The sequence below is a fragment of the Rattus norvegicus genome, chromosome 13 (assembly GCF_036323735.1).
Source record: "Rattus norvegicus strain BN/NHsdMcwi chromosome 13, GRCr8, whole genome shotgun sequence".
Taxonomy (NCBI): Eukaryota; Metazoa; Chordata; class Mammalia; order Rodentia; family Muridae; genus Rattus; species Rattus norvegicus.
This window is the reverse complement of record NC_086031.1, coordinates 86,213,579-86,235,108: the sequence shown is the minus strand read 5'-3', so window position 1 is coordinate 86,235,108 and position 21,530 is coordinate 86,213,579. Positions and strand designations below refer to the sequence as shown.

Here is a 21,530-nt window from a genome sequence, read left to right as displayed (position 1 = left end):
AGGCCCTGGGTTCGGTCCCCAGCTCCGGAAAAAAAAAAAAAAGAACCAAAAAAAAAAAAAAAAAAAAAAAAAAAAAGAAAAAGTAAATGTTCATGTTTGTATTTGTGGGTAGAGGGAATGGATATCTAGAACTTTGGTTCTGTTGGAGCCTTTCTGGGACCCAATTCTGTCTCTGAACAGGTGGGGGCGCTCTCACAACAGAAGGAAAAGAACAGGGATTGAGCTGGCTCCAGACTTGGACCCAAACACTGACAGTTTAGTGGTACTAGGAAGACAAACCTTGAGACCTGTGAAGTTGCGGGAAAGCCTGGAACTAGAGTGCAGGCATTGGCATACCAGGTTTTGCCTGTGAAGGGGACTGCCCCTAGGGGGCAAAGCACCCAAGAACCCCTGTTGACAAACATGATTTCGTTGCTGGGCGGCCCTTGCTCCCGTAGGCCCTGTCTGTTGCTAACATCAAGGAGCTGTTTATGGAGCCTTCTCCCCACGGACTGGCCTCCAAGTGTCTCTCTCTTTCTCCCTAACTAAAGCTCGTGGGGCCCTCCCAACCTCCAGGGTTCTCACCACAGATCTGGGAAGCTTGAGCAGGGGAATGCTAACTCCCGGATTCAGCATTTCGCTGTCCTGTCCCTGGGGAAGGCAGTACTGGTTACTGCAACTAAATCCGACTAGGGAACGAACAGGTTAACCTGCACAGAACTGACTCTGAAAGCCGCTGTAGTTCCGCTGGTAGCGTCACTGCCAACATGGTGTTTTCATTGGTGGATGTATCCAGAGCCCACCAATCCAGAACCCGCTTCCTAGGACCCACCAATCCAGAAGCAGGAAAGTGAAACGGAGCCTTGAGGGCCGCCAGAATGGAGTCGACGGAGAGCCGGAGGGACCGTAAAAGTTAGGGGCGGGGATACCAGAGTTGAACCTAGTCACCAGCTGAGGCTGGAAAAACCGAGTGCTGCAGTTCTGGCCTGTGGAGGGCTTGACCTGGCGAGATAGCGTGGGCGTGGGCCTTATCTGCACACGGACAGGATGGACTGGTCCTAGGGCCTCTATATCACTCACTCGCTTTCTCGGGTTCCCCCTATCTCGTGGGTAGGTCCTGGCCTCTGAACAAAGACTTCACTCTTCCACCAGCACGTACACGCGCGTTTTGCATTAGTTGCTCATTAATCAGTAAGTGCCCAGAGGTGGGGTACGGGACCCGTGGGGTTTCTGCAGTTGTAAAGCAGGGTGCCTCCCGTTCTCCTGGGGTATCTCGACTTTCCCCCAGGCCTTACGATGGCCCGGACTGTGATAGTGCTTGGCGGAGGTATCAGCGGATTGGCCGCAAGTTATCATCTGACCCGAAGCCCCAGTCCTCCTAAGGTGAGTCCCCACTAGTACCAGAGAAAGACTCATTTAATACTCTTAACATTTCCAGCAAACGCTGGATAGATCTTTGTCCCATGAAGTATGCACTTCCCCCGACCCCCAGTCCCTTTGCCCTCCGTCGACGGTGTCTCACTTTTGATGCCAGGTGATCTTAGTGGAGGGCAGCAAACGTTTGGGAGGCTGGATCCGTTCAGTCCGAGGATCAGATGGTGCGATCTTTGAACTTGGACCTCGAGGAATTAGGCCGGCTGGAGCCCTGGGAGCCCGGACCCTGCTCCTGGTGAGCGTCTTGTGGAATGTGTAGGATAGGTAGTGGAGGAGAGTTCTCAAAAGGGACGGAGTTGCACAGAGGAAAAACAAACGTTGGGTCAGTTTTTCCTTAGTTTCTCCTCTTCCTGAGGGCTTGTGGAGAGCAGGTTTCTGAACTTGGCTTGGAATCCGAAGTCTTGCCTGTCCGAGGGGATCATCCAGCTGCCCAGAACCGGTTCCTGTATGTAGGCGGTGCCCTGCACCCCCTACCCTCTGGCCTCAGGTAACACCTCATCTTACTGTTACACACCCCCTTCTTTCGATCCCTGTCAGGCCTCCCAGCCACAGGGGGTCAAATGGATGAAAATAACCCCCAGGAGCTGGGAAGGTGACTCTAGACGTTTTCTTTTCACTATGCCTTCCTCTATGCAGGGGGCTACTTCGTCCTTCACCCCCCTTCTCAAAACCTCTATTTTGGGCTGGACTGAGGGAGTTGACGAAGCCCAGGGGCAAAGAGCCTGATGAGACTGTGCACAGTTTTGCCCAGCGCCGCCTTGGACCTGAGGTGACATTGCTCAGAGGTGGTCTCAAACCTCTTCCCTCCTGCTGCTGAGTCTTTAACTCAGACTTAACCCCCGGGGACTCTTGTATCATTTAGGGATGCCCTCTATCTATTGCTGGGATCTCCAAAACTCAGTGTTGGGAATAAACGGCTTCCTTTCCTTCCCATCCTTCTGTTACAGTGGGAACATCTCCAACCCAAACTCTGTCCTTTCCTTATTCCAAGCAGGGCCAATGGAAATCAGTCAGGGTGGCTTATTCCTCGGCCCCTCAGTCCCAGTCTTGCCCTTAAGGTGGCGTCTCTGGCTATGGACAGCCTTTGCAGAGGAGTGTTTGCTGGCAACAGCCAAGAGCTCAGCATCCGGTCCTGCTTTCCCAGTCTCTTCCAAGCTGAACAAACCCACGGGTCCATGTTACTGGGGCTGCTGCTGGGGGCAGGTGAGGTGGGGCATTGGTTCAGAGGGTGAAAATATAAAGTCTGACAAACTGAGGTACTTTGTACAAGGGGTACTATTTAAATCTTTTTCCCCCTCTCCTTTTAGGGCAGACTCCACAGCCCAATTCCTCATTAATTCGTCAGGCCCGCGCTGAGCGATGGAGTCAGTGGTCACTCCGTGGAGGGCTGGAGATGTTGCCCCAGGCCCTTCATAACTACCTAACAAGTAAAGGGGTCACTATCCTCAGTGGTCAGCCAGCCTGCGGGCTCAGCCTTCAGCCAGAAGGGCACTGGAAGGTAGGAGAACCCTCTGGAGTATAGTGGACCTATATCAGTGTTGTTAGTTTTTTTGATGTTGTTATATTGAGAATTGCAAAACTTCACTTGGCAAAAAGTTTCATATGTAAATTTGCATGACCCAATTTTATACCATAGCAAAATGAGCCCTCCGGGGAGGGAGGTGGACTTCTCTGCTCAACGTCCATTTCTTTAAACTCGGTCCAAACCTTTAAAACATGATGATACGTTTCCTCATATGGCCACCATTCTAATATCCTGTTGCCTGCAAGTTGCCGTTGCTACACACACATTGGTCACAAGAGTCATAAAGGCATCAAAGCCCTGCAGTATTTCTTGGATATGTCTGCCACCTTTTAAAGTCAACGACAGCTTTTTGTCCATAAATTTCTTCATCTAGGGAGAGAAAAGCTGAAGAAAAAACTCGGCAGTTAAGAACACGCTCTACCCTTGCAGAAGGCCTGAACTCCACAGGCGCCCACACTCACATGCACACACAGACTATGTCGCCATGTTTGTCTGGGTGGTTAACCAGGTCAGGTTAAACCACTTAGCACTGGGCTTACAGTTTCCTTAGAGAAGCTATGTAGATACTGGCTAGCTCAGGTTGCTAGGCTGTATTCGTGAACCTTCCTCCAAATGCCCTTAGATAAAAACTTGTGAATGGAAGTAGTGTTTTTGAGTGTCTAGAGACAAGGAAAGAACCTCCCACCTTCAATGAACATTTCAGAGCAGCAACGCTCGCCCACTTTCTGGATTATATAGAGGGTTTCTTGGTTGTTGTGGAGATATTGTCATTCATATTCTTCACCCTGGCTCAGCACCATCTTTCCTGCCTCTTGAGTACCTGGGAAACTGAGGCAGCATATCTCACCTTACCCATAAAGTCCTCACAACGCCATCTTTCAAATGTTCTCTCACTCAGGTGTCTCTAGGGGACAGCAGTCTGGAGGCTGACCACATTATAAGCACCATTCCAGCTTCAGGTAATTGGGACAGCCCTTCCCTTTCCCTAGCCATCGGGGGCAATAGTGTGCCTTCATATGCCAGCAGGGGATTGTGGTAAGACTGGAACTAGTCTATCATGAATGCCTGATCTCCAGTGCTCAGCAAGCTGCTCCCTGCCGAGGCTGCACCTCTGGCTCACATCCTGAGTACCATCCAAGCTGTGTCTGTGGCCGTGGTGAATCTGCAGTACAAAGGAGCTTGTCTGCCTGTGCAGGTATAGGAGGAAGAAGAGTGGAGACGGGGGCTCAGTGAGAGCCGTTCCCTTCTGACCCACAGACATCTTCCTCTCCAGGGATTTGGACATCTGGTGCCATCCTCAGAAGACCCGACCGTCCTGGGAATCGTGTATGACTCGGTTGCTTTTCCTGAGCAGGATGGGAACCCCCCAGGCCTCAGACTGACTGTGAGAGGAGACATGGCTTAGGGTGGGGTTTCCAAAGGGCTTCTCTGTGCTGCAGTGTAGGCAAGAGCAAGCTGGTCAGTGCTGTATTTCCTTGTAGGTGATGTTGGGAGGTTACTGGTTACAGAAGCTGAAAGCCAATGGCCATGAATTGTCTCCAGAGCTATTCCAACGAGCAGCACAGGAAGCGGCTGCCACACAGTTAGGACTGAAAGAGCAACCAAGCCATTGCTTGGTCCATCTACACAAAGTGAGTTGAGATAAATTCTTATTCATTTCCCACCGAAAGCCTTGAAAGTGAAGACGGGCATGTTAACCAAGCCAAGGCCTTGGAAATCATTAATAAACTTTCCCTTGCATCTTATCTCTCCTCAGAACTGTATCCCTCAGTATACACTAGGCCACTGGCAAAAACTAGGTGAGTTGGGAAAGCCGCCGGGCTGAGGAAAAGTCAGACCTCAGCTATAACATTCCTTTCATCCTTCCCTTTCAGACTCAGCTCTGCAATTCCTGACGGCCCAGAGGTTGCCCCTGACTTTGGCTGGGGCCTCCTATGAGGGGGTAGCTGTCAATGACTGTATAGAGAGTGGGCGCCAGGCAGCAATTGCTGTCCTGGGCACAGAATCGAACAGCTGACCCCCACTCTCCTACTCATGAAAGTAAAAGTTGATGGAGCTTGGTTTGGTCTTCCTATTCTGTCACCCTGTAGACTTGTCAGGGTGAGGGTGGTGGGAGAGTTATAGAAATTACAAGCAGGGGCTGGGGATTTAGCTCAGTGGTAGAGTGCTTGCCTAGGAAGCGCAAGGCCCTGGGTTCGGTCCCCAGCTCCGAAAAAAAGAACCAAAAAAAAAAAAAAAAAAAGAAAAGAAAAAAGAAAAAAAAGAAAAAGAAATTACAAGCAAAGGTGAGACAAAGTCCTTTATTAGAAAAGATATCAAAATCCCAGCCCCTGCCCCCTGGGTCAAGACCAGAGGAGTCACTCCAGCACTCGCAGGAAATGCCTAGCTAGGGGTTTCCTCTTCCAGACAGCTTCTCAGGAACCATCATAAATAGAATAAATATTCACAGAGGTCCCAGGAGAAGCCAGATCACTCTTGAAAGAGCAATGTCCACAGACGAGGAAGGGACGTGGGGTCCAGCCCTGCTCCTAACCCCAGGGGCAGAGGACTCCCAGGATTTGTCACATAAAATGACATCAAAGATTCACAGTCATAAGCCCTGACAGGTGGCCCCTAGAAAGAGGAACCTCCAGGTCTAGAGGAGCCCAGCTCCAATCTAGTAGTGAGGAGAGGTCCCTGCCCCCTAGCACAGCAGTAAAGTCCCTCACATCCCTCAAAGCAGTGAGGAGCAGAGGGTATGAGGAACTCGACCCCTCCCATTTAGTTTCATGATTACAGTGGGCAGAGAAGAGTCAGTGTGAACCATGGGGAGCTGTGTGGTTGGCAGTAGGCAGAGGGCCAGGCCTAGCTGGGGGCCGGCGTTGCAGCATCTCCTGACGGAAGGCCTGGGAGGAACCTGGTGGGTATCGGGGACCAGAGGGAGCCCGGGGACCCCGAGGGTCAGTCCCAATGTCTGCAGTGATGTTGGTGTAGAGAGGACCCAGCTCTCTTGCCAGCAGTCGGTATGTTAGTGAGTTCATTCCATCTTGTGTCCAAGAATTCTGGGTACGGACCAGGAGGTCAAATCTGAGGGTTAGAAGTTTTAAGACTAAGGTCTAAAAGGAAGAATCTGGAATTTAGGGACATTTAAGAGTGCCCTAAAGAGATAGGAAACCCAAAATCCACTAACAATCCCCTCCCTACCTGTGGGGGTTTTCCTCATTTCCTTTATCCCCTCTGTGCTTCACCATCTTGTAGTGTCCCACAGAGGTGGGTGGTCGGGAAATCTTCATCCCAGCCAGGCGAACCCTGTGAGAAAAGCGAAGGGATCTTGGAGGAGCTCGAGTGGAAAACTGCTGCTGTCAGTGAATGAGAAAAGTAAACCCACTGAGGGAGGGATGGCCTGGACTGGGGTACACAGGGGGCGATGGCATAGGCCGGGGCACACACACAGCGATTTTACCTGTCTGACAAGGAAGAATAAATAAATAAAAATTGCCAAGCATGGCAAGGCGGGACAAAAGTAAACAGAAAGAAGGTAAGGTTGGCTGTATCTAAGTCTGCAGGGCCTGGTGCCAGGTGCCCTGGGGCCTTACAACAACTGGCAATGGTAGACTTGTAACTTTTGCATCTGCTTTCTAAATGGCTCCTAGACGCTGGCTGTGGAGATGAGAAAGGGACCCTTTTGTCTAAAGTATGGAAATAGCGGACCCAAACTCAGCCACCTCGGTAGAAGTGGGGCTTACAGACGCTAAACACATACAACTGACCACCAGGCTGCCTTCCCTGCCCAGTGAAACATTCCTTACCTCTAGCCTCCACTGAACTGTTTCCATGTGTAGTGCATTTGAGCTTGATAGGCTGAATCCATCCCCTCCCCCACCCCTGTGTTTCAGGAGTGTTAAGAGAGGAGTTGGCATTATGCAAATCAGCCCCCCTCACACCCCCAAAAAAGATGGGCAGACACTGGTGGTGTATGCCTTTAATCCCAGCACTCTGGAGGCAGAGGCAGGTGGATTCTGTGAGTTCAAGGCCAGCCTGGTCTACATAATGAGTTCCAGGATAACCAGGGCTACATTACACAGAAACCCTGTCTCATAAAATCAAACAACCAAAAACAACAAAAACAAAAACAACAAAAACAATTGGGGTTATATGGAGAACCCCTTTTCTGTGGAAGTCTAGCAAAACAAAGAACTAATAGCTCCTTCCTGAGATCTAGAATTCCATATTCCTTATCTCCAATTGATCTTGTCCCCTTTCCCAAGAATATCATCAACCAGATCTACCCAGAAAACTGAAATTTTGACAGAGCAGGCAGCAATGGGCAAAGCCTGTCCCAAGGAGATTAGGCCAAAGGAAAAAGAATGGATTCCATGCAGATCCAAAAGAAGTCTGACCTGGTAGCAATGTCGTCATCCTCGCCACCCCAGCCCCAATATTCATTGGGGAAGCCATTCATCTTCAGGTACTGGTCAGGAGTGAGTGCTGAAACTCCGCCAAAGTACTGGGGGTACGGAAGGCTAAGGACAAAAAGATCCTTTCGGTTCACAAATTTGAATAGACATCCCTACCCACAATCCCCTTTGCTCTCCTCATACCACAAAGTTGGTTCCCCTACTTTCTAAGGACCTTCCATGCCCTCTACCTGTATCCAAACTTGTTCATGGCGACAGCAACATGGCGGGGTCCCCGGGGGTCACACACATACAGGTTATGGTCGTTTTCTGGAAGGAGGTCCACATCGTGTAAAAACAAGCAGTCCCACTCTTCGTCACGAAGGGCTTCCCTGACCCCTACGTTCAGCAGTTTGGCCCTGTTAAACGTTCCATTTCCAGCCTAGAAGATAACGAAGGGGGAGCAGGCTGTACACAGAGAAAGCAGGCTGCGTGTGGACCCAGTGAAAAGAACATCTAAGCGGGTATGGGGACCAGAGAAGGAAGAGCGAGATCAACCACTGAGCATGGTGGTACCTGACTAATTCTAGCCCTCAGGAGACAGAAGATTCTGAGTGGACTAGAAATGGAAGAAGGGCTAAAGATGGGGCTCGTTTGGTAGAGTGCTATCTAACATTCACTAAGCCCGAAGCACAGTGAAACCGAGTGTGGTGGCATGGGCCTGTCATCCCAGCAGTGGGAAGGAAGACACAGGAGGAGCAGAAGTTAAAGGTCATTCAGGTCCTCCTCAGCTACACGGGACCCAGTCTCAGAAAACAAAACCAACCCGAACCACTTTTTCTGATTTAGTTATTCCAATTAATTAAAACTTTTCTTACATATCAGCGTGTGGCCTGACATTTAGTTTCGTTGATTGCTAACAATCACATGCGATAACTGTTAATTGGTTTCTGCTCTTTGCTTCATGTCTTGTCTCATGTCAGAGGGACATCTTCCTCAGGACAATGTATGCCAGCAGTTGTGCAACTAGGAGTCTGGAGACACGGCTCAGCAGTTAAGAGCATTTGTTGTTCTTGTAGAGGACCCAGGTTCAATTCCCAGTACCCATGCAGTTCACATGGTTCACAACCACCAGAAACTCCAGTTCCAGGAAACTGATGCCCTTTTCTGACTCCTCAGGCACCAAACATGCATGTGGTGCACATACACATATGCAAGCAAAACGCACACGCGCAAAATAAACCTAATAAAATGTTTTTGATTAAAGAACAAGTATTTTGAGCTCATCCTTGACCAATTCCAAGTCTGCACAAGCCGCTCAACAAAGGAAAAAAATCATAGAAAAATATAGGAAAGTAGGGATACCCTAACAGAATAAGCATGGGTTTAACAAGGTAAGAAGAGAAAGGCTGGGTGCTTCTCCATTATCTATTGTCCACCATTTTACAATCACCTCACGGACTCATTAGATGAAAGAAGAGGCTCCCTCGGCATTAAGGAAGGAGTAGGCGGAGCACGGGGTACCTGGTGGATGACATAGATGCCATAAGCAAGCTGCTGGCGCTGCAGGAAGGGGTGCAGGTGATAGAGTAGCAGTCGGAGGTGGTGCTCCCGGGCACGGTGGGGCACAATTATGGCTGTTCGGGAGCGAGGCTCACATCCTGCAGGACGGTACCGGCCCCCTGATTCCACCCGGGGATTCCGCTCCACGATCTCTGCTAGTGATGGCACTGGGCTAAAGGATACTGACACAGGACCCACTGTTGGTAGGGAAAGGCAAGTTCAGAGACTGGAGCCACATGGACACAATGGGGATCAGATTCTGAGAACAGCTTCAGAGAAAACAGCCTGGTTCTGAGCTCAGTTTCGCAACGGCTCCCTCAAAAGTTGAACAAGCCTCGGATTTCCCTTCACGAAGACCCTTCCTGGAAGCCCAAGGCTGCAGGCAGGCTCTACCTTAGACTAATAACGTTCTTATTTTAGGGATCGATATAAATTTCTCTTGTCCCACACTGAAGCTTCAGGAGAAGACCACAAAGAACTACCTAATTAAGCCAAGACAAGGGAAATAATCTCCACTCTACGACACGAAAAGCCCATAAAATGGGCGGGCAGTGGAAAGCTTGTGACCCAAGAGCCTACCTCTTATCTTAATTCACAGCCCACTCCATCACAGCATCAGCCCACCTTAGAGTCTGTTAGCCTAAGTCTCACTTCACCCCCGCCCAAGACTCCCTACCCCCAAACCTTGTTCTCTTCTTCCCTTTCCACTCACCTAAGAAAGGCGATCTTTCTGGACAGTCAGGCAGAACTTGAGCTAGAGGAGCCCCTGCAGCTCCAGGGGCTCCAGGCAGGTGACTGAGGTTACTATAGACATCATGGGGATGAGAATAGTCGAATGTTGGGCCTGGATCTCGACCAAACAGGGCACTAAGACTTCGGAAGCCCCCTAGTGACAGATACATCATAACTGCCAGTTGGGAGCCCACAAGCAGGGCCAGTGTGCAGGGCCTCTCCAGCAGCCTCCGCAACATCTCGACCTGAGGGCTAGGTAAGAAGTGAAGGGACTTCTGGAAGCAAACAGGAAGAGAGCAAGCCAGAAGACAGACATCAGCAGGTAGAGATGAAAGTGCGGCCAGGGAAAGGAAGAAAAAACAGGCAGAGAACAAAGTCACAGAAAGGAACGAACACTGGTGTGATCAATCAAAAATAAATAACAATTAAAAAAAAGGTGACCAACCACCAAGCAAGTTTCATCCACTTCCCCCCCAAAACCACTCCCACCAGCTACTCTGTCTCCACCCTCAAGAAAGCTTACACGAGTCCAGTCCCAAGTCCGTTTCAGAAGGCCTTTGAGAAAAGACACACACGCACCTGTGCTCAAGCTGTCTTTTTCCGAATCATGGGGGCTCCAGGAGGTCCCCGGGGAGCAGAAAAATGAGGCATTATCTCAAATTTCAACTGTCACAGAGGACAGAAAACAAGCATCCCAACAGCCAATCTGGGACCAGCGGGAACCAAAAATGATCAAGGATAACCAGTCACCTGTACAACAGAGTTTAGGAAGAAACAACTTTGCCATCATGTCAAGTGAGGGAAAGTGATTGGAAAAAGAAAAGATCCTAGGTTCTCAGATTTATCTTCAGTGTTATAGTGTCAGGTCTGTAACTAACCCTCATTACTCCAGCAAAAAACGAGCTTGTTTGGGAGTGGGGACTGGGGAATGAATGAAGGCACAAAACCAACAACAACAACAAACCAATTAGAGAGGCAAGACATCCATAACGGGACCTTGGAGTGGCAAGAAAACAGCAAAATAGGGAACAGGTTCTTTCTGTTTTATAAGTATCAGGGAGTGCCCCCGCAGGTGCAGGGTGCTCGGTCACCTGGGAGCAGCAGGCAACAGCTCTGGAGCGTGACCGGGACAAGGGTGGGGGTGGCGTCCTCTACCCTTTCCACCTTTCTCCAGCCCTAATGGGGATGGGGAGGAGCGTTCCAGGTGAAGGGACTCGAGAGGAAGGGCTGGGGCAGGATCGGCCCGCGCACCCAGGCCGGCTCACCTGGAAGGGCGTGGTCGGTCAGAGCCTGGCGCGCGGAGGGCAGGGGATTAGAACCCCATTCTCCTCAAACACGCCCATCCCACCCCTGTCTCTTGTGCTTGCCCCTACCATGCAATGTGAAGGCAATCGGCCCGCGTCCACTTTTCCACCCGAGACCCTGTCCGTGCTCAATCTGATTTTTTAGCCTTGACGCAGAACTTCTTCTCCCCCAGACCTCCTAAACCTTTCTCCGAGGACTCTCTCTCCGTGGTCCCCAGCCCACCATACCTGGTCTGCTTCCCGTCGTCACCGCCACCCGGACAACCGGGCAAGCATCGCTGCCGCCATCTTGGAAGCGGGCGCTGGGGGCGGAGTCTGACGTCACGGGGCGTGGCCTCTGGGGAGCCAGGCGCAGGGGCCCTCCCACCTCCAAGCCTGCCAGTCCTTAGTTGGTGACCCGTACCGCGGAGATGCACATGGGTGGTCCGTGGGAGTCTCAGCTCCCGGTGCTTCCTCTCTACTTCGAGGCCTCCTGACGGGTTCACCTCAGTTTTAAAGACACAGCAGCTCAAAGCCCTTATATTTCAGTAAAACTGAGAGACACTTTCTAATATTTCGGACTACCTCAACTAGCCATAGGCTGAACTCTTACCCTAGTGTGTTAATGGCCTCCCCTGTAGTTTAGTGCTACTTAGTATCGAAGTTGTTCCTTCCTAAGGCTACTGTAACACGCATTTTGTATCCCCATGGTATATCTCACAGGCTTGAAATGGAAGTTAGTTAACAGTGAAACATATAGTATGGAGGGAAAGGCTCTGATGTAAGTATATTTTCCTAGATATTAGACTAAAATGGATGCTACAACGATGTATTTAATCCTGTGGCTTCTACCAGCCCTAGCTTACTGTTTCTTAGAAACAAATATTCTTCGCTGAGGAAACAATAAGACCGACTACTTGCAGTGTGTCTGCCTCAAACAGAACACCTTCTGCGGGCGGGGTGGGGGTGGGGCGGTGCAGAGGGGTCACATACAAGCAATACAGCGCATGATCGTGATGACCCAGAAAGAACACCTCACTTATGTATGTTGCGATGCCGGCAGGCTTTTCAAAAATAGTCATGTCTAAAGGGAAACCTGAAAGACTTGTCTGCAGCATTTAAAAATTGCTTTAAAATGTGTTCTCCTACAAGTTATTTTACAACTTTGTATAAGCAGGTGAGTTGCACTCAAATTCTGTCCTGTCTAGTAAACATCACTTGGAGAGAGAAAAAAAGTTTGTCTCGATTTCCTCCTTTAGTTTTATATTTCTCATCTGTAAATATGTATTCTGTAGAGCCAGTTCCTTAAGGAGTTAAACACGAGAAACATATGTTCCTTTTTTATATGGCTAAAAACAATTCTTCTTTATCAAATGTTATACACACTGTGCTGAGCCCTCTTTTTAACTAGATCTTATCTTCCGCCCTATTTTGGGCCTGCCTTAACAGTTTTTGCCAGAAAGAATCCTACCACATAGATAAGCAAGTGTTGTACCAGCATCCCCTTGATATTTGATCACCACCATCTGCCTGCAGTAAGAATTCTGCCAAGTCAGTTTACCAAGCATCCCTCTGTAAAAGTATCTTCTACTTTCTGTTCTGATTGTTGTCTCAGAGGCTTACTGCCTCTGCCTGCTAACCTAGGCCTAGTCCTGGAAGCTTCTAACATCTGTACAATCTAATCTAGGCCTAGAATGTTTTCGGTCTCTGAGACTTACTGCTGAATAAGCTCGCCCCTTCCTAGTTCTTTCTAAACTCTGGTGTAACTCAGCTGTTCTGACTCAAACTCCTCTCAGAGCTGACTGATTTGAATTGGCTTCTCTTCTCGGCCTCTGACTGAATAGCTCTGTTTGGCCTCATACTGACTTTGGCAATATGTTTTAATCTTCTGGCTCCTTCTCATTCTCTGACTCATTCTGTCTTGTGTCTAGCCTGTTCTCTCTCTGCAACCTGTCTGTACAATTATCCCAGCAAAAACCGCCTCCTTCCTCTCTCCTCAAGTAGCTTCCTTTCCTCTCTCTTCTTCTGACAGTTAAGAGGTGTCCTCCTATTCTGTCAGATTGTTCTCTGGTTTGTCACTTTGGATGCTTTCTCCTACAAACTAACTTTACTCTCATGGTTTGGGGCTCAAGGTGTGTACCAAGGGCATGTCTGTATACAGAGGGATTGAAGGTGTGTGCTAAGGGTGAGCTACACCACAAATAGGAACAGATTATTCCAATAAGCAACACAATCTCGGGGTTTACTGTATAATCAAATATCCTGCAACATCTCTTTACTTCTTGACGTCATTTCTAGGCCAAGTACACATTTAATTGACCACTGTCAAATTCCACTGTTAGCCTAAAGGTTATTCTGCTGGCCTGCCTTCAGGGACCTAGCAATTGCTTACGTCATCAGACATCATCTGCCAAAGCTGCCAGGTGTTTCTCTCCCTGGCCCTCCCCCCTCCCCCCTCCTCCTCCTCCTTCTCCACCCTCATGGGTCTGTTCCCAGGTCCCTACTCCTCTCCCCTCCCCCCCCAGTAAACCCCCTTTATACCAGATCTGTTGCATGGCATAATTACTCAGGGCACACCTTGGCATGGGTCTGCCAGGTACCCTCTGGTGTCACTACATTTTGTAATACCCATAACCCTGGCCTTCCTGCTTCCCTCATCTTTTTTCCTCCTATAATCCTGAATGAAGTCTCCCTTACTGTTTTAAGTGTCAGAATATAGCAAGTGTGCATGCTGAGATCTGAGACTGGAGCACTAAGCAGGTTAGTAAAATATCATAATTATGGGAACGGGGATGACACAACAGGTAAAGGCAGTTGCTACCAACCCTGAAGAACTGAAGTTGATCCCTGCAAACTACCTAGTAGGAGAGAACTGACTCCCACAGGATATCCTTGGATGTCCACACATTTGCATCATGATACATTTGCCCACATACATATATACAATAAAAATAAATAAATAAATAAATGTTAAAAAGCAAAAATCAAGTAAAAAAAAAGACTATAAAGCACTTTAAAAAGTTAATGGCACTGAGGGTGTAGATCAGTTGTTGGTCATTGTTTTTGGTTGGTTGGTTTTTTTTTTGTTGTTGTTGTTGTTTTGTTTTTGCTTTTTTGGAGCTGGGGACCGAACCCAGGACCTTGCGCTTGCTAGGCAAGTGCTTTACCACTGAGCTAAATCCCCAACCCCAGTCAGTTGGTTTTTAAGACAGGGTTTCTCTGTATAACCATGGCTGTCCTGGAACTTGCTCAGTAAACCAGACTAGCCTTGAACTTTGAGATCCACCTGCCTCTGCCTCCCTCCAGAGTGCTAGAATTAAAGGCATGTGCCACCATGCCCTTCTTCACCAAAATTCTTAATGCTCTTTGCCTTTGAAATTGCTCTGATTGCGACTTTCCTCTGGTGGAAATGTGGAACATTATCAAAGTGGTTAAGATGGGAGCTGGGGTTGTATGTCAGTGGTTATTGCCTTAGCCTTGGCAAAAAGCCAGAAGACAGGAGGCAAGGGGATTATGTGGGCAGTTATAGAAACCAACAGTGAGATAGAAGTTATGCAAAATAATGTATTATTAGATCTGGAGAGAAGGCTCGGTGATTATGAGCACTGTTGCTCTTGCAGAAGATCCAGACTTGGTTCCTAGCAGCTTCATGCAACAGTTCACAATCATCTGTAATTCTAGTGCCAGAGATCCAAAGCCCCTCTTCTGGCTTCCAAGGACACTAGACGTACACACGGTGCACATATATACACACAAACAAAAAACTCATACAGATAAATAAATATTTTTGTTAAAATAACAGAAGGTGACTGGGTGTTGCGGTGCAGGCCTTTTATCCCAGAGCTCAGGAGGCAGAAGTGGGTAGAACTAGGTAAGACCAGGCTGGTCTCCATAGTGAGCTCCAGACCAGCCAAGGCTATGTACATGGTCTTAGGTATCTAAGTAAGTTCAAACTGAGATAATATTGCATTTGAGTACAATGCTGGCTTTGAAAACCGATGACTTTGCGGCTGACCATTTGGCACTCTGTCTTTCATCTGTAAAACAAATCCTGTCCTAAGATTTGTGGTGATTATTGAGAACTAAGAAAAGTGCTAGTAAGTAGCACATTTTCTATTCTAAACATTAATGATGAACACAAAGTAGGAACTGAGTAGAAGCTCTGATGTTTAGCTCTGGGCTTAGGTTTTTGGGGGTGGAGCAGTCAAAGGACAACTTCGTGGAGTTGATTCTCTTCCACCTTTACCTTGTCTGGTTAATGTCCTTGGTAGCAAGTGCCTTTAACCCACTGACCCATTTCACTGGCCTCACCCCTGATTCTTCTGGCTCAGGGGGTGGGGTGGGGGTTGTCAGTTTGTTTGATTTATTTTGGTTTTTGGTTTTTCGAAAGGACTCACTTTTTCAGCAGAGTCAGTCTTATACAGATTATTGGTATGTGGTTTTTGTTTTGTTTGTTTGTTTTTTTTTTTTTTCAGGGAATCCTCTCCTGAGACTGCTCTACTGGTGCCTCATTCTTTCTGTTGTGGTTGCTTTTGTTTCCTTTGGTTTGTTCTGAGGCGGGGTCTCATATAGTCTAGGCTAGCTTGGAATTCCTGGCCCCCTTACCTCTCACCTTCAGTGTTGATATTACAGACGTGTGTCGGCAGACTCAGCTTGTTTCTCTGTTTCTGTTTCGTCTCTTTGAAGCAGGCAGTGCCATCTGGTCTGGTATTCTGCCTCAGCCTCTCGATTTCTGGGGATTATTGGCGTGAGCCACTACATCTGGCAGAGAAGGTTCTATTCTTGCAAAATTGACTTTCATGATGCTGTTGTTATTGTTGTTGTTATTATTAGCAGCAGCTTGTTTTAGGTGTGTGCATGTTTGTAGATGTTTTGAGATTTTGGTTTTCTTTATTTTTTTAAAGATTTATTTATTATATATACGTACACTGTAGCTGTTTTCAGACACAACAGAAGATCCCATTACAGATGGTTGTGAGCCACCATGTGGTTGCTGGGAATGGAACTCAGGACCTCTGGAAAAGCAGTCAGTGCTCTTAACCTCTGAGCCATCTCTCCAGCCCCCTGGTTTCTCTAACACACACACACACACACACACACACACACACACACACACACACACACACACACAGAGAGAGAGAGAGAGAGAGAGAGAGAGAGAGAGAGAGAGAGAGAGAGAAACATTATAGGAATATGTTTTCAGTTTTTTTTTTTTCTTTTTTTTCGGAGCTGGGGACGGAACCCAGGGCCTTGCGCTTGCTAGGCAAGCGCTCTACCACTGAGCTAAATCCCCAATCCCATGTTTTCAGTTTTAATCCCAGGTGTGGGGTATGGGGCTGCTTCACAGCAGGTAACAATGCTTTGCCTAGAGCTCTAGCAGGGACATGGTGTTGCCAGCTGCTGCTGGTTTCTGAGAGAGTGTTTACATTTGGAATTCTGGAGACTTTTCAGAGGATATATAAATGCTAGGGCCCTGATGAAGGGGCTGGTTGCTGTTGGTTGCCATTTATTAAGTAGTCATGCACAAAGAAGAAACAGCAACAAGAAATTAGATATCTCGACGGCAAAGATCAAACTTGCCCCAAGGACCCCACACTCCTGATCAGCAGGAAGTAGTGTAACGGTATCATCACCCCTGTCCTACCCTTGACTTTATCTGGGGATTTCTTTCTCTCTGTCTCCCCTCTATCCTTCTTTCTCTTCTATCTAGTGTTAAGGAGTTGAAAGGGGAGAAGAGGGGTAGAAAAGGGTGGAAGAAAAAAAAGAACCCACAAAGTAGTCAAAAAGTCTAGCTACATGTAGAGGCTATTTTAGTAAAAAATTTGGAGTTTTTTTAAACCCAAATATTATAAGAATATGTTTGTGTTTTAATTCCAGGTGTGGGAATACGTGGCTGCTTTGACGCAGCTGACTATGATTTGCTTTGTGCTCTATCAGAGGGTGATTTTGCCAGCTGCTGATAGTTTCTCCAATTGGGTGGCATTTGGAATTATGAAGTCTTTCCAAAGGGTAAATGCTAGGGCCCTGTGAGGTAGGGTGGGTGGGTTTTGGATGTGGTTTGTTAAGTAGTCGTGTACAAAACAGGGAGGAGAAGGAAGTGAGAGAGGGAGGAGGAGGGAGGGAAGGAGGAGGGAGAGGAAGGAGAAGGGAGAGGGAAGAGAAGAGGGGAGAGGAAGAAAGAGGAAGAAAAGGAAAGGGAAGAAGGGAGAGGAGGAGGAAGAGGGAGAGGGGTGGAAGAGGAAAGGGAGGAGGAGGAGGAGGAGGAGGGGGTGGAAGAGGGGGAGGGGTGGAAGAGGAAGGGGAGGAGGAAGTAGAGGAGGAGGAGGGGGAGGAGGAGGAAGAGGAAGAAGAAGAAGAAGAAGAAGAAGAAGAAGAAGAAGAAGAAGAAGAAGAAGAAGAAGAAGAAGAAGAAGAAGAAATAGAAATTATATACTCTGATGGTGAAGATCAAACTTACCCCAATGAACTCAACATCCCCAATCAGCATGAAGTCGTCTGATGATAACATCACCTCCCCTTATGACCCCTGACTTTATTCAGGGAGCTCTTTCCTTCCCCCTATCCGTTTCCCCTCCTATCTAGTGTTAGGAAGTTAAAAGGGAAGAAAAAGAGTGGAAGGGGGTGGAAGAAAGAACTCACAAAGTAGCTACAGGCTGTAAGGCAACTTTGGGCCTTGTTCCTTAGGAGCTGTTTACATTGTTTTTTTCAAGTTTTTAAAAATTAGATTGATTTTTGCATGTGTGAATGTTTTGTCTTCATGTCAACACATGCCACATGCATGCCTGGTACCCACAGCAAACCAAAATAGGTTATTGGAGCCCCTGGAACTGGAGTGACAGGTGGCCATGAGCCACTTGGGAGTGTTGGGAATCAAACCCCAGTCTTCTGCAGAAAACAACTGGGCTATCTCTTCAGCCCTCATCATTATGGTTTTACTTTTATGTGTGTGAGTGTTCACTTGCCTGTATGCCTGCTTGTGTGTATGTGTACTGAGTGCTGCCTGGTGCCTGGAGAAGCCAAAGAGGGCATCAGATCACCTAGAGTCCGTTACAAATGCTGTGAGCTGCAGTGTCGGGGCTGGAACCTAACCTGGTCTTCAGAGCAGCTAGTACTTTTTTCCACATCAGATCTTTCTTTCTTTTTTTTTTTTTTTTTTTTCCGGAGCTGGGGACTGAACCCAGGGCCTTGCGCTTGCTAGGCAAGCGCTCTATCACTGAGCTAAATCCCCAACCCCCACATTAGATCTTTCACTGAAACCTGGGATTTACTGTGTAGGCTAGGCTGGCTGGTTACTCTCAGGTCTACCTTCCCAACTGCTAGGATTCAAGTACATTGTATGGGCTGGAGAGATGGCTCAGTGGTTAAGAGCACTGACTGCTCTTCCAGAGGTCCTGAGTTCAATTACCAGCAACCACCTGGTGGCTCACAACCATCTATACTGGGATCCGATACCCTCCTCTGGCACGCAGGTGTGCATGCAGATGGGTAGAGCACTCAGATACATAAAATAAAACCTTACAAAACCAAGTGCATCGTGGTATGCACCTTACCAACTGACCTGCCACCTGGGATTCTTCTTTGCCACTTTTTAAGGCAGGGTTTTCTTGTTTGCTTTTGTTTGGTTGGTTTTTTTGAGACAGAGTTTCTCTGTGTAGCCTTGGCTTTCCTGGAACTGACTTTGTAACCAGGATGGCCTCCAGCTCAGAGATCCACCTGCCTCTTCCGCCTTTTAGTGCTAGCATAAGAGGTGTGCATCACCACACTGGCTTGAGTCAGAGTCTTCTTCCGTAGACAGGCCTGGCCTTGAATTTCTCAACTTCCTGAGTGCTAGGATTACAGTAATATTCCACCACACCCAGCCGGATTTTCCCTTATTCTTAAGATTCATTTCCCCTGCTCTCTCCTCTCTTTCTCTTCTTCTCATCCACTTCTCCTAGCCCCTCCTTTTTAAATTATTATTATTACTTTAGATTTATTTATATATGAGTACACTGTAGCTCTCTCCAGACACACCAAAGGAGGACATTACAGATGGTTGTGAGCCACCATGTGGTTGCTGGGAATTGAATTCAGGACCTCTGGAAGATCAGTGCTCTTAATCACTGAGCCATCTCTCCAGCCCCCCTTTTTTCTTTTATGAATATTTGTATATGCATTATCAAGAGAATGTGCCTAACATGTCTCTATTAAGGTGTGTGTGTGTGTGTGTGTGTGTGTAAAATTTTACTGTTTGTAAGAGCTTATACAGCCTTTTGTTAAAGACTATAATGCTTGCATAAATATACTTCCACCCTCCTTTCCTTCCCAAGACTAATTAAGAGCTCAGAGCCTGTCCCCATATAAGGTCCTGTCTGGGGATGTTGTTGAACATTGTTGCTTCCCCACCTCCTCTGACTCCCCTTTTTCTGAGCATATTTAGAGCTGATGGTTTCCTCCAGCTGTCAGCTGGTTGCTCTTGCTGTCAAAGATTTTGGCTTCTCCCCCTACTCCCCTCCCCCCGCAGCAACAGTCAATGGGGTAGGTATTCAATTGGCTCAAAAGCATCATTCTCATAGCCAATAAAATGTTAATCCTTTGAATCCATGCCCTCACCCCTCCCTCCCTGACAAGCTCTGACCAATGAGATACTGCTTTATCATTGTCAATCTGGTATGGGTGGGGGGGCACAGAGAGAGAGAGAGAGAGAGAGAGAGAGAGAGAGAGAGAGAGAGAGAGAGAGAGAGAGAGAGGCAGACTGACTGTATGGGAAGAACAGAAGTGGATCTAGAGTTCATGTAGAAAAACAAATGCCCATTCTCCACAGCGGTCTCCAGAAACCCTGGCTATCCCACCACCACCACCACCACCACCAAAATAGTGATTGGACAAAAGCCCAGATTTCCTCTGCTATAACCACAGAAGTGAGAATGTCAGAGGCAGGCAGGAGGGGGGGGGTTGAAGAAATTGATCCAAATCCTGAACAGCTACAGTCTCCTTCCCAGCTCAGGTGAATCCTCATTCATGGCATTTGCCATCTCATGAAACGAGATGGTCTGAACTCTACGTAAACTTCTTTAGGAAACACGCCCCTTGTCAATCACCGCGTCTTCTTTGCCACATCCCTCACTGTCCCTCTTTCCATCTTTCTCCCCCAATGTTGCCTATTTATTTATACATTGCTGCTGTCTTCAGACTCACCAGTAGAGGGCACCACATCCCATTACAGATGGTCGTGAGCCACCATGTGGTTGCTGGAATTTGAACTCAGGATCTCTGGAAGAGCAGTCAGTGCTCTTAACCGCTGAGCCATCTCTTCCTGCTCTTGCTTCTACACCACATCATAGTTCAAAACTACAGAGGCAACACTTAGATGGACTGGAGATTGGGCTCACCCTGGCCCATATACAGAGAGGTACATTCCCTCATCTCCACTTCTAGCAAAAGCCTGTTGGACTCTTGACTTCAGGACAGATATTGTGTGAAGCTTATATTCTGGTTCTGGAGGGCGGAACATGAAAACTCACTCTTGAAAAAGGCCAGGCACTGACTGGCATTGAGAACCAGGTACTCATTCTTTTGAAGAGCTGTCTCTGATCTTCTTTCACTATACAAACCCACCCACTTCATCAATCAACCATCAATCAATCAATCAATCAATCAATCAATCACAGAAATAGCCTTTAAACTCAGTACTTTTTAAATTTTATTCATTTATTTATACTTTACGGATATCAGTGTTTTTGACTGCATGTATGTCTGTACACCACATGCACACCCAGTACCCACAGAGAACAGAAGTGAGTATTGAATTCCCTGGAACTGGAGTTGTAGATGGTTGTGAACTGCTGTGTGGGTGCTGGGACTCAAACGCAGGTTCTCTGGAAGAGCAGCCAGTACTCTTAATGGCTGCGCCATCTCTCTAACCTATCCATCCTTTTTGGATGGATACCATGTCCTCCTCCTCCTCCTCCTCCTCTTCCTCCCCCTCCTCCCCCTCCTCCTCCTCCTTCTCTTTCGAGACCGGGTTCCATGTAGCAGACTGGTTTTATGCTACGACTTCTTTGTGCCAGTAAGACCCCTACCTGGTGAACAAAGTGGTTTTTCTTTAAAATAACATGAGACAGTGACTTACAAAGTAAATTGCCAAGAACCCCAAAGAAATGTGAGAAGGGTTACCGTAATTACCTACTCCACCAAGCCCCCAAACCGCTCCTCCTTCCTGAGCCCTCATGCTCTGGTACCAGGTTCAGGCTCTGCAAAAACCCATTTTGCCTTTTTCTTATAGCTCCTTGTACCGACCCTGTTGATTCTTTGCAGGCATGTGCTGCACAACCTCCTCCCAGGATGCAGCGTGTGCTCTCTAAGGACACCGTCATGTGTCATTTGTGTTTTATTTTACGTCCACTTCAACAAAGCCCTGCTCGTATGAGTTCATAGTATTAAGTCCCATAGACATCCTGTTGGTCCGATCTTACCACCTAGACGAAGCAACTGAAGAGGCCACTGTCCTGTTCCCGCCTGGTTGGGAGAAGCACCACAAGACGGACCAGAGAGCAAGCACAGGAGTGGGAGCTATGCTTGCTAAAGAGAGGAGTGCGGCCAGCCCTTCCCTCGGGGCTGCAGGGAGAGCAGGCATTGTGCTTGGTGGTGTAAAGTACA

The 21,530-nt window shown here is 47.9% G+C and overlaps 2 protein-coding genes across 11 annotated transcripts; one reads left to right on the top strand and one right to left on the bottom strand.

Moving 5' to 3' along the window:
* The first annotated feature begins 80 nt into the window (after positions 1–80).
* Ppox (protoporphyrinogen oxidase) lies at positions 81–4,998 on the top strand. 8 transcript variants are annotated; one of them, XM_006250241.4, is made up of 13 exons: positions 838–1,170; positions 1,268–1,362; positions 1,514–1,648; positions 1,752–1,900; positions 2,050–2,182; positions 2,472–2,616; positions 2,721–2,911; positions 3,837–3,897; positions 4,015–4,133; positions 4,212–4,322; positions 4,420–4,569; positions 4,695–4,737; positions 4,813–4,998. In XM_006250241.4, the coding sequence occupies exons 2-13, from the start codon at positions 1,276–1,278 to the stop codon at positions 4,953–4,955; spliced, it is 1,467 nt and encodes a 488-aa protein (XP_006250303.1). In that variant the 5' UTR covers positions 838–1,170; positions 1,268–1,275; the 3' UTR covers positions 4,956–4,998. The 8 variants fall into 8 exon arrangements, with proteins under 8 accessions (XP_038946434.1, XP_006250302.1, XP_038946437.1 ...); NM_001105968.1 differs by having other exon boundaries at positions 863–1,170; positions 1,785–1,900; XM_039090506.2 differs by having other exon boundaries at positions 81–1,362; positions 1,785–1,900.
* A 224-nt stretch (positions 4,999–5,222) lies between these two features.
* On the bottom strand, positions 5,223–11,282 carry B4galt3 (beta-1,4-galactosyltransferase 3). Of its 3 annotated transcripts, none has more exons than XM_006250254.5 (8): positions 11,142–11,282; positions 10,189–10,359; positions 9,590–10,004; positions 8,839–9,074; positions 7,566–7,756; positions 7,318–7,440; positions 6,122–6,226; positions 5,223–6,004 (listed from the first exon to the last, which is right to left on the bottom strand). In XM_006250254.5, exons 3-8 carry the CDS (start codon positions 9,846–9,848, stop codon positions 5,731–5,733), a joined length of 1,188 nt encoding a protein of 395 aa, XP_006250316.1. In that variant the 5' UTR covers positions 9,849–10,004; positions 10,189–10,359; positions 11,142–11,282; the 3' UTR covers positions 5,223–5,730.
* Positions 11,283–21,530: the final 10,248 nt, after the last annotated feature.

Bases quoted from the DNA above. Each gene is read 5' to 3' on its own strand.
- Ppox (XM_006250240.5), top strand. From the start codon at position 1,276: ATGGCCCGGACTGTGATAGTGCTTGGCGGAGGTATCAGCGGATTGGCC. The intron at 1,649-1,751 runs GTGAGCGTCTTG...GTTTTTCCTTAG, and splicing joins GAGCCCGGACCCTGCTCCTG to TTTCTCCTCTTCCTGAGGGC. The intron at 2,183-2,471 runs GTGACATTGCTC...CTTGCCCTTAAG, and splicing joins AGCGCCGCCTTGGACCTGAG to GTGGCGTCTCTGGCTATGGA.
- B4galt3 (XM_006250254.5), bottom strand. From the start codon at position 9,848: ATGTTGCGGAGGCTGCTGGAGAGGCCCTGCACACTGGCCCTGCTTGTG. The intron at 7,441-7,565 runs GTAGAGGGCATG...TTTTGTCCTTAG, and splicing joins ATGAACAAGTTTGGATACAG to CCTTCCGTACCCCCAGTACT. The intron at 6,005-6,121 runs GTAGGGAGGGGA...TCTAACCCTCAG, and splicing joins AATGAGGAAAACCCCCACAG to ATTTGACCTCCTGGTCCGTA.